This window comes from Cyclopterus lumpus, chromosome 24 (genome assembly GCF_009769545.1).
Source record: "Cyclopterus lumpus isolate fCycLum1 chromosome 24, fCycLum1.pri, whole genome shotgun sequence".
Classification (NCBI taxonomy): domain Eukaryota; kingdom Metazoa; phylum Chordata; class Actinopteri; order Perciformes; family Cyclopteridae; genus Cyclopterus; species Cyclopterus lumpus.
In genome coordinates this window covers 480,001-490,000 of record NC_046989.1, presented here as the reverse complement: position 1 = coordinate 490,000, position 10,000 = coordinate 480,001, and the positions used below count along the sequence as shown (strand labels likewise).

General features: G+C 42.3%; 2 protein-coding genes across 5 annotated transcripts in view; both read right to left on the bottom strand.

Moving 5' to 3' along the window:
* The window catches only part of LOC117727115 (pleckstrin homology domain-containing family G member 3-like), a 37,352-nt gene extending 35,579 nt beyond the window's left edge, over positions 1 to 1,773 (bottom strand). For 3 of the 4 annotated variants that reach the window (XM_034527183.1, XM_034527185.1, XM_034527186.1), the window contains exons 1-2: positions 1,545 to 1,773; positions 1,317 to 1,430 (exon numbers count right to left, since the gene is read on the bottom strand). The gene's annotated coding sequence lies outside the window, so the exon portion shown is untranslated. Of the gene's footprint in view, positions 1 to 1,316 lie in introns of all 4 variants that reach the window. The other variant, XM_034527184.1, reaches the window with a different exon arrangement.
* A 2,985-nt stretch (positions 1,774 to 4,758) lies between these two features.
* Positions 4,759 to 10,000, bottom strand: part of LOC117727129 (kunitz-type protease inhibitor 1-like) — a 16,497-nt gene continuing 11,255 nt past the window's right edge. Inside the window, exons 4-10 of the mRNA XM_034527209.1 lie at positions 9,818 to 9,988; positions 6,970 to 7,005; positions 6,298 to 6,426; positions 5,830 to 5,880; positions 5,567 to 5,737; positions 5,233 to 5,295; positions 4,759 to 5,116 (exon numbers count right to left, since the gene is read on the bottom strand). Coding sequence (XP_034383100.1) covers positions 4,935 to 5,116; positions 5,233 to 5,295; positions 5,567 to 5,737; positions 5,830 to 5,880; positions 6,298 to 6,426; positions 6,970 to 7,005; positions 9,818 to 9,988 — 803 coding nt within the window. The 3' untranslated portion in view covers positions 4,759 to 4,934. The remainder of the gene's footprint in view (positions 5,117 to 5,232; positions 5,296 to 5,566; positions 5,738 to 5,829; positions 5,881 to 6,297; positions 6,427 to 6,969; positions 7,006 to 9,817; positions 9,989 to 10,000) is intronic.

Below are 10,000 nucleotides of genomic sequence, written 5' to 3'. Positions count from 1 at the left end.
TCTAACTGATATCTCACTAACGTCTAACTGATATCTCACTAACGTCTAACTAATGTCTCACTAACGTCTAACTGATATCTCACTAACGTCTAACTGATATCTCACTAACGTCTAACTGATATCTCACTAACGTCTAACTGATATCTCACTAACGTCTAACTGATATCTCACTAACGTCTAACTGATATCTCACTAACGTCTAACTGATATCTCACTAACGTCTAACTGATATCTCACTAACGTCTAACTAATATCTCACTAACGTCTAACTGATATCTCACTAACGTCTAACTAATATCTCACTAACGTCTAACTGATATCTCACTAACGTCTAACTGATATCTCACTAACGTCTAACTGATATCTCACTAACGTCTAACTGATATCTCACTAACGTCTAACTAATGTCTCACTAACGTCTAACTGATATCTCACTAATATCTCACTAACGTCTCACTAATATCTCACTAACGTCTAACTGATATCTCACTAACGTCTAACTGATATCTCACTAACTGATATCTCACTAACGCCTAACTGATATCTCACTAACGTCTAACTGATATCTCACTAACGTCTAACTAATATCTCACTAACGTCTAACTGATATCTCACTAACGTCTAACTAATATCTCACTAACGTCTAACTGATATCTCACTAACTGATATCTCACTAACGCCTAACTGATATCTCACTAACGTCTAACTGATATCTCACTAACGTCTAACTGATATCTCACTAACGTCTAACTGATATCTCACTAACGTCTAACTAATATCTCACTAACGTCTCACTGATATCTCACTAACGTCTAACTGATATCTCACTAACGTGAAGCTAAGGTGTCCTCAAAGTGACTTCCTCTTTCTATCTTAGATTGATTATTGTTTCAAAGATAATAACACACACACACACACACACACACACACACACACACACACACACACACACACACACACACACACACACACACACACACACACACACACACACACACACACACACACACACACACACACACACACACACACACACACACACACACACACACACACACACACACACACACACACACACACACACACACACACACACACACACACACACACACACACACACACACACACACACACACACACACACACACACACACACACACACACACACACACACACACACACACACACACACACACACACACACACACACACACACACACACACACACACACACACACACACACACACACACACACACACACACACACACACACACACACACACACACACACACACACACACACACACACACACACCTTTTGGAAACTAGCTGGTCCCGGTCCTGCTCAGTTCGGGACCACAGAGTCCACCAGGCCGCTGTTTCTCCGGCTCTTCCGGGTTTCTCTCGCCGCTGTCGGGGCGTGTTGCGGCTGAAGGGGCGTTCAGGTTGAAGAGTAACAGAAAAGTAAAAGCTCTCTTATCGGAGTCCGTCTGCTGGCAACAACAGTTCACAACGTGGACTTTAAGTGTGACCAAGTCCTTACCGAGTTCTGAATCTGCACCAGGACCCTGAACATGTCGGGGCGTCCAGCTGTGGGTCCGCTGTGGGTCCGCTGTGGGTCCGCTGTGGGTCCGCTGTGGGTCCGCTATGGGTCCACCTTCTGCAGACTTTTCACAATCACCTTTAAATCCTTTAACTTGGACCGGAACTACTTTCATACAACTTGTCTCACAGCTCCGGTTCATCAGCTGCATTCGCGCGGACTCATTAAATCTCTCCGGAGAACCCTCTGCGCATGCGCCTCGTTTACAACACGACTGAGACAGTGAAGGTTCCTCTGAGAACCAGCAGAGGGTTCTCTAAGAACACTTCCCCGGTTATCCGTCATGCTCAGCGTGTATTAGAATAACTAGAAGTAGAAACACTAATGGTAGAAGTCTGGACCTATTTTATCTACATTCTGTAGGGAAGTTAGAAGATGTGTGAACGAGCCAAATACAAGAAATAACTATCGACATCTCTCTATTCTTTGCATTAATATAGATTATTATTACATTGTTTTCCATTGAAAGGTATATTTGACACTGAACTAGTTCATCTTTATCTCATAGTGTCCAAATGAGCATAACATATCACTAGGAGCAAAATCACACTCTAAAGTCTAATGGAACCAATCTATGAACTGTAGGAAAACTAGAAAAACACAACAACTAGAAGTAGAACAACTAGAGGAAAAACTAGAGGAAAAACTAGAAGTAGAACAACTAGAGGAAAAACTAGAAGTAGAACAACTAGAGGAAAAACTAGAGGAAAAACTAGAAGTAGAACAACTAGAGGAAAAACTAGAAGTAGAACAACTAGAGGAAAAACTAGAGGAAAAACTAGAAGTAGAACAACTAGAGGAAAAACTAGAGGAAAAACTAGAAGTAGAACAACTAGAGGAAAAACTAGAAGTAGAACAACTAGAGGAAAACTAGAAGTAGAACAACTAGAGGAAAAACTAGAAGTAGAACAACTAGAGGAAAAACTAGAAGTAGAACAACTAGAGGAAAAACTAGAAGTAGAACAACTAGAGGAAAAACTAGAAGTAGAACAACTAGAGGAAAACTAGAAGAAGAACAACTAGAGGAAAACTAGAAGTAGAACAACTAGAGGAAAACTAGAAGTAGAACAACTAGAAGTAGAACAACTAGAGGAAAAACTAGAGGAAAAACTAGAAGTAGAACAACTAGAGGAAAAACTAGAAGTAGAACAACTAGAGGAAAAACTAGAAGTAGAACAACTAGAGGAAAACTAGAAGAAGAACAACTAGAGGAAAACTAGAAGTAGAACAACTAGAAGTAGAACAACTAGAGGAAAAACTAGAAGTAGAACAACTAGAGGAAAAACTAGAAGTAGAACAACTAGAAGTAGAACAACTAGAGGAAAAACTAGAGGAAAAACTAGAAGTAGAACAACTAGAGGAAAAACTAGAAGTAGAACAACTAGAGGAAAAACTAAAAGTAGAACAACTGGAGGAAAACTAGAAGTAGAACAACTAGAGGAAAACTAGAAGTAGAACAACTAGAGGAAAAACTAGAAGTAGAACAACTAGAGGAAAACTAGAAGTAGAACAACTAGAGGAAAACTAGAAGTAGAACAACTAGAGGAAAAACTAGAAGTAGAACAACTAGAGGAAAACTAAAAGTAGAACAACTAGAGGAAAAACTAGAAGTAGAACAACTAGAAGAAGAACAACTAGAGGAAAAACTAGAAGTAGAAGAACTAGAGGAAAAACTAGAAGTAGAACAACTAGAGGAAAACTAGAAGTAGAACAACTAGAGGAAAAACTAGAAGTAGAACAACTAGAAGAAGAACAACTAGAGGAAAAACTAGAAGTAGAACAACTAGAGGAAAAACTAGAAGTAGAACAACTAGAGGAAAACTAGAAGAACAACTAGAGGAAAAACTAGAAGTAGAACAACTAGAGGAAAACTAGAAGAACAACTAAAGGAAAAACTAGAAGTAGAACAACTAGAGGAAAAACTAGAAGTAGAACAACTAGAGGAAAAACTAGAAGTAGAACAACTAGAGGAAAACTAGAAGTAGAACAACTAGAGGAAAACTAGAAGTAGAACAACTAGAGGAAAAACTAGAAGTAGAACAACTAGAGGAAAACTAAAAGTAGAACAACTAGAGGAAAAACTAGAAGTAGAACAACTAGAAGAAGAACAACTAGAGGAAAAACTAGAAGTAGAAGAACTAGAGGAAAAACTAGAAGTAGAACAACTAGAGGAAAACTAGAAGTAGAACAACTAGAGGAAAAACTAGAAGTAGAACAACTAGAAGAAGAACAACTAGAGGAAAAACTAGAAGTAGAACAACTAGAGGAAAAACTAGAAGTAGAACAACTAGAGGAAAACTAGAAGAACAACTAGAGGAAAAACTAGAAGTAGAACAACTAGAGGAAAACTAGAAGAACAACTAAAGGAAAAACTAGAAGTAGAACAACTAGAGGAAAAACTAGAAGTAGAACAACTAGAGGAAAAACTAGAAGTAGAACAACTAGAGGAAAACTAAAAGTAGAACAACTAGAGGAAAACTAGAAGTAGAACAACTAGAGGAAAACTAGAAGTAGAACAACTAGAGGAAAAACTAAAAGTAGAACAACTAGAGGAAAAACTAGAAGAAGTAAAACTAGAAGAAAACTAGAAGAAGTAGAACAACTAGAGGAAAACTAGAAGAAGTAAAACTAGAAGAAAACTAGAAGAAGTAGAACAACTAGAGGAAAAACTAGAAGTAGAACAACTAGAGGAAAACTAGAAGTAGAACAACTAGAGGAAAAACTAGAAGTAGAACAACTAGAGGAAAACTAGAAGTAGAACAACTAGAGGAAAAACTAGAAGTAGAACAACTAGAAAGAGGAAGAGTAGGAAGAGGAAGAGGAGTGAAGGCCTCTGGTATCTGCAGGTCTAGTGATCATGTGGTACATTACATGTGAATACAGAACATATACATATATAAATAATAATAATAATAATAGAGGAATAAAGTTTGTTGCTCTCCTGAAGGTTTCTTCCATTTTGTCCCTGTGAATTTTTTTTTTTTTGTGGAGTTGTTCCTGATCCGATGTGAGGTCAAAGGTCAGGGATGTCTATGTGTACAGATTGTAAAGCCCTCTGAGGGGAGGTTGTGATTTGTGATTTTGGACTATACAAAATAAACTGAATTAAATTGAACTGAATAAAGAAGAACTTTCAACCAGAGTATTTATGTAGTTATGTATTTATAACATGTAAAATATGACAAAGTATCAAACCTGAGGTTAAAACATATTGAAGACATTAACAAGACATATTTACATTCAACCTGAGCCCCAAACACTGAATATTCATAAATACATCAAAGAGAAACCCGACACCTGATCATAACTCATCCTAATCAATGCCTGCCATCACTCAGGTTTGGTGGTGCTGTTGTAGACCAGCGTCTCCTGCTGCGACAGCGCCACGTGGGCGGGGCCTGTGGCCACCGGCCTATGGGAGCGCTCCTTCCTGGCCTTCAGGAAGCAGTAGGTTAGGATGGCCAGCAGAGCCAAGATGGCCACCGACAGGCAGACGGCCAGCGCAATGTTTCCTGAAGGAGGGGCACAGAGATACTCACACCGTGTACTAATACACCAATACTACAACAGAGGAACTACAAACTCTCCACCATGTTTGTAGTCTCAGAAGAAAAGTCAAAGATGTCACCTGAGTCACTGTCATCCTTCTCCGCATAACGATCGAATATTGCTCTGAAGAACGCGTGATGCTCTGTGGTGACAAGGAGACAAGGAGGCAAGGAGGCAAGGAGACAAGGACACACAAAGAGACACAGGAAGTAAAGAAGTGTCAAATAAAGTTTTCTCAACTAAACTACTGAATCAAGAAATATACAAAGAAAATACTACTAGTGTGTGCTAATACTATACACAACATAGTACCTATTACATATTGTAAGTGACCTATATGGTAGTACATGGAAGTATATGCACAGTATAGTACTATATGTATGTGTGTATATATATATGTGTGTACTTAGTACCGGTCACGCCTCTGCAGGTGTTGCTGCACTTGTCTTCCTCCTCAAAGTTGTTCTCGTTTCCTTCACAGCCTCCGAAAGTGAAGCGGGAGCACTTCCTGTTCAGGGGGTCGTAGTACCAGCGAGGGAAGCTGGCCCGGCAGGGCCCGGTGAGGGGGGGTTCCACACACCGGGCTGGGGGTAGAGGGGCGTTAGCATGGAGCTGCTTAGCATGGAGCTGCTTAGCATGGAGCTGCTTAGCATGGAGCTGCTTAGCATTGACTCACCTTTCTTCTGGTTCACTTCAATGTCCAGCAGACGGTTAAAGGTCTGGTTCACTGAGGAAGAGGAGGAGGACGAAGATCAGTGCTGGAGTTTGTTCTTGAATGTGTGTGTGTGCATGTGTGTGTGTGTGTGTGTGTGTGTGTGTATGTCTGGGTATGTGTGTGTGTGTGTGTGCGTGTGTGTGTCTGTATCTGTGTGTGTGTCTGTGTGTGTGTGTATCTTTGTGTGTGTGTCTGTGTCTGTGTGTGTGTGTGTGCATGTGCGTGTGTGTCTGTATCTGTGTGTGTGTCTGTGTGTGTGTGTGTGTGTGTGTGCGTGTGTGTGTGTCTGTGTGTGTGTGTGTGTGTGTATGTCTGGGTATGTGTGTGTGTGTGTGTGCGTGTGTGTGTCTGTATCTGTGTGTGTGTCTGTGTATCTTTGTGTGTGTGTCTGTGTCTGTGTGTGTGTGTGTGTGTGTGTGTGTGTGTTACGTTTGCTGCAGGGCTCCTCGTCCGTCCCGTCACTACACTGGTTCACTCCGTCACACTCCAGACTTCTGTCCAGACAGCAGCCGCTGACACAGGTCAGCTGATCAGGACCACAGGGAGCACCACACTCCTCTGAGGACACACACACACACACAGAGAGACACACACAGACACAGACACACACACACACACACACACACAGACACAGACACACACACACAGAGAGACACACACAGACACAGACAGACACACACACACACACACACACAGACACACACACACACAGAGAGACACACACAGACACAGACAGACACACACACACACAGACACAGACAGACACACACACACACAAAGATACACACACAGACACAGACAGACACACACACACACAGACACAGACAGACACACACACACACAGACACACACACAGATACAGACACGCACACACACACACACACACAGACACACACACACACAGACAGAGAGACACACACACACACAGACACACACACACAGATACAGACACACACACGCACACACACACACACACACAGAGACACACACAGAGAGACAGACACACACAGACAGACACACACACACAGACACACACACACATTTATCCTGTACATCCTCCTCATGGTGCAGAGATATGAAGAGGTGCATTGTGGGACTGACCAGCGACAGGCAGCGTAACGCTCCTCTCTGAAGACACTGACAAAACACATAAAACAGCATGAGAAGTATTTAAAAGTAGTACTATGTGTGTACTGTGTGTGTACTGTGTGTACTGTGTGTGTACTGTGTGTACTGTGTGTGTACTGTGTGTACTGTGTACTCTGTGGACTGTGTGTACTCTGTGTACTCTGTGTACTCTGTGTACTGTGTGTACTGTTTATACTCTGTGTACTGTGTGTACTGTGTACTCTGTGTACTGTGTGTACTCTGTGTACTGTGTGTACTGTGTACCGTGTACTGTGTGTACGGTGTGTACGGTGTGTACGGTGTGTACGGTGTGTACGGTGTGTACTCTGTGGACTGTGTGTACTCTGTGTACTCTGTGTACTGTGTGTACTGTTTATACTCTGTGTACTGTGTACTCTGTGTACTCTGTTTACTGTGTGTACTGTGTACTGTGTACTGTGTGTACGGTGTGTACGGTGTGTACTCTGTGTACTGTGTGTACTGTGTGTACTGTGTGTACTGTGTACTCTGTGTACTGTGTGTACTGTGTGTACTGTGTGCTGTGTGTACTGTGTGTACGGTGTGTACGGTGTGTACGGTGTGTACTCTGTGTACTGTGTGTACTGTGTGTACTGTGTACTCTGTGTACTGTGTGTACTCTGTGTACTGTGTGTACTGTGTGTACTGTGTACTCTGTGTACTGTGTGTACTCTGTGTACTGTGTGTACTGTGTGTACTGTGTACTCTGTGTACTGTGTGTACTGTGTACTGTGTGTACTGTGTACTGTGTGTACTGTGTGTACTGTGTGTACTCTGTATACTCTGTGTACTCTGTGTACTGTGTGTACTGTGTGTACTGTGTACTCTGTGTACTGTGTGTACTGTGTGTACTGTGTACTGTGTACTCTGTATACTCTGTATACTCTGTGTACTGTGTGTACTCTGTGTACTCTGTGTACTGTGTGTACTGTGTGTACTGTGTGTACTGTGTACTGTGTGTACTGTGTGTACTGTGTGTACTCTGTGTACTCTGTGTACTGTGTGTACTGTGTACTCTGTGTACTCTGTATACTCTGTGTATACTCTGTGTGTACTGTGTGTACTCTGTGTACTGTGTACTGTGTACTGTGTACTGTGTACTCTGTGTACTGTGTGTACTGTGTACTGTGTACTGTGTGTACTCTGTGTACTGTGTGTACTCTGTGTACTCTGTGTACTGTGTGTACTCTGTATACTCTGTATACTCTGTGTGTACTGTGTGTACTGTGTACTGTGTACTCTGTGTACTCTGTGTACTCTGTATACTCTGTATACTCTGTGTGTACTGTGTGTACTGTGTACTCTGTGTACTGTGTACTCTGTGTACTCTGTGTACTGTGTGTACTGTGTACTCTGTGTACTGTGTGTACTGTGTACTCTGTGTACTGTGTGTACTGTGTGTACTGTGTACTGTGTACTGTGTGTACTCTGTATACTCTGTGTACTCTGTGTACTGTGTGTACTCTGTGTACTCTGTATACTCTGTATACTCTGTGTGTACTGTGTACTCTGTGTACTGTGTACTCTGTGTACTCTGTGTACTGTGTGTACTCTGTGTACTGTGTACTCTGTATACTCTGTGTACTGTGTACTCTGTGTACTCTGTGTACTCTGTGTACTGTGTACTCTGTGTACTGTGTGTACTGTGTGTACGGTGTGTACGGTGTACTCTGTGTACTCTGTGTACTGTGTGTACTGTGTGTACTGTGTGCTGTGTGTACTGTGTGTACTGTGTGTACGGTGTGTACGGTGTGTACGGTGTGTACTCTGTGTACTGTGTGTACTGTGTGTACTGTGTGTACTGTGTACTGTGTACTCTGTGTACTCTGTGTACTGTGTGTACTGTGTACTCTGTGTACTGTGTGTACTGTGTACTGTGTGTACTGTGTACTGTGTGTACTGTGTGTACTCTGTATACTCTGTGTACTCTGTGTACTGTGTGTACTGTGTGTACTGTGTACTCTGTGTACTGTGTGTACTGTGTGTACTGTGTACTCTGTATACTCTGTGTACTGTGTGTACTGTGTGTACTCTGTGTACTCTGTGTACTGTGTGTACTGTGTGTACTGTGTGTACTGTGTGTACTGTGTACTGTGTGTACTGTGTACTGTGTACTCTGTGTACTGTGTGTACTGTGTACTGTGTGTACTGTGTGTACTCTGTGTACTGTGTGTACTGTGTGTACTCTGTATACTCTGTGTATACTCTGTGTGTACTGTGTGTACTGTGTGTACTCTGTGTACTGTGTACTGTGTACTCTGTGTACTGTGTGTACTGTGTACTGTGTACTGTGTGTACTCTGTGTACTGTGTGTACTCTGTGTACTCTGTGTACTCTGTGTACTGTGTGTACTGTGTACTGTGTGTACTGTGTACTCTGTGTACTCTGTGTACTCTGTATACTCTGTATACTCTGTGTGTACTGTGTGTACTGTGTACTCTGTGTACTGTGTACTCTGTGTACTCTGTGTACTGTGTGTACTGTGTACTGTGTACTGTGTGTACTGTGTACTCTGTGTACTGTGTGTACTGTGTGTACTGTGTACTGTGTACTGTGTGTACTCTGTATACTCTGTGTACTCTGTGTACTGTGTGTACTCTGTGTACTCTGTGTACTCTGTATACTCTGTATACTCTGTACTCTGTGTACTCTGTGTACTCTGTGTACTGTGTGTACTCTGTGTACTGTGTACTCTGTATACTCTGTGTACTGTGTACTCTGTGTACTGTGTGTACTCTGTGTACTCTGTGTACTGTACTCTGTGTACTCTGTGTACTGTGTGTACTGTGTGTACTGTGTGTACCTGTGACTCCTCTGCAGGCTGACAAACACTCGTCCTTGGACAGGAAGTTGTTCTTGTTGGATTTACAGCCTCCGAACACAAACGGCTCACAGACGCTCGTCACGGCGTTGTACCGCCATCGAGGGAACGAAGCACGACACGGACCGACCTTCAGCGAGGACAGACAGAACGCTGAGGAGACAG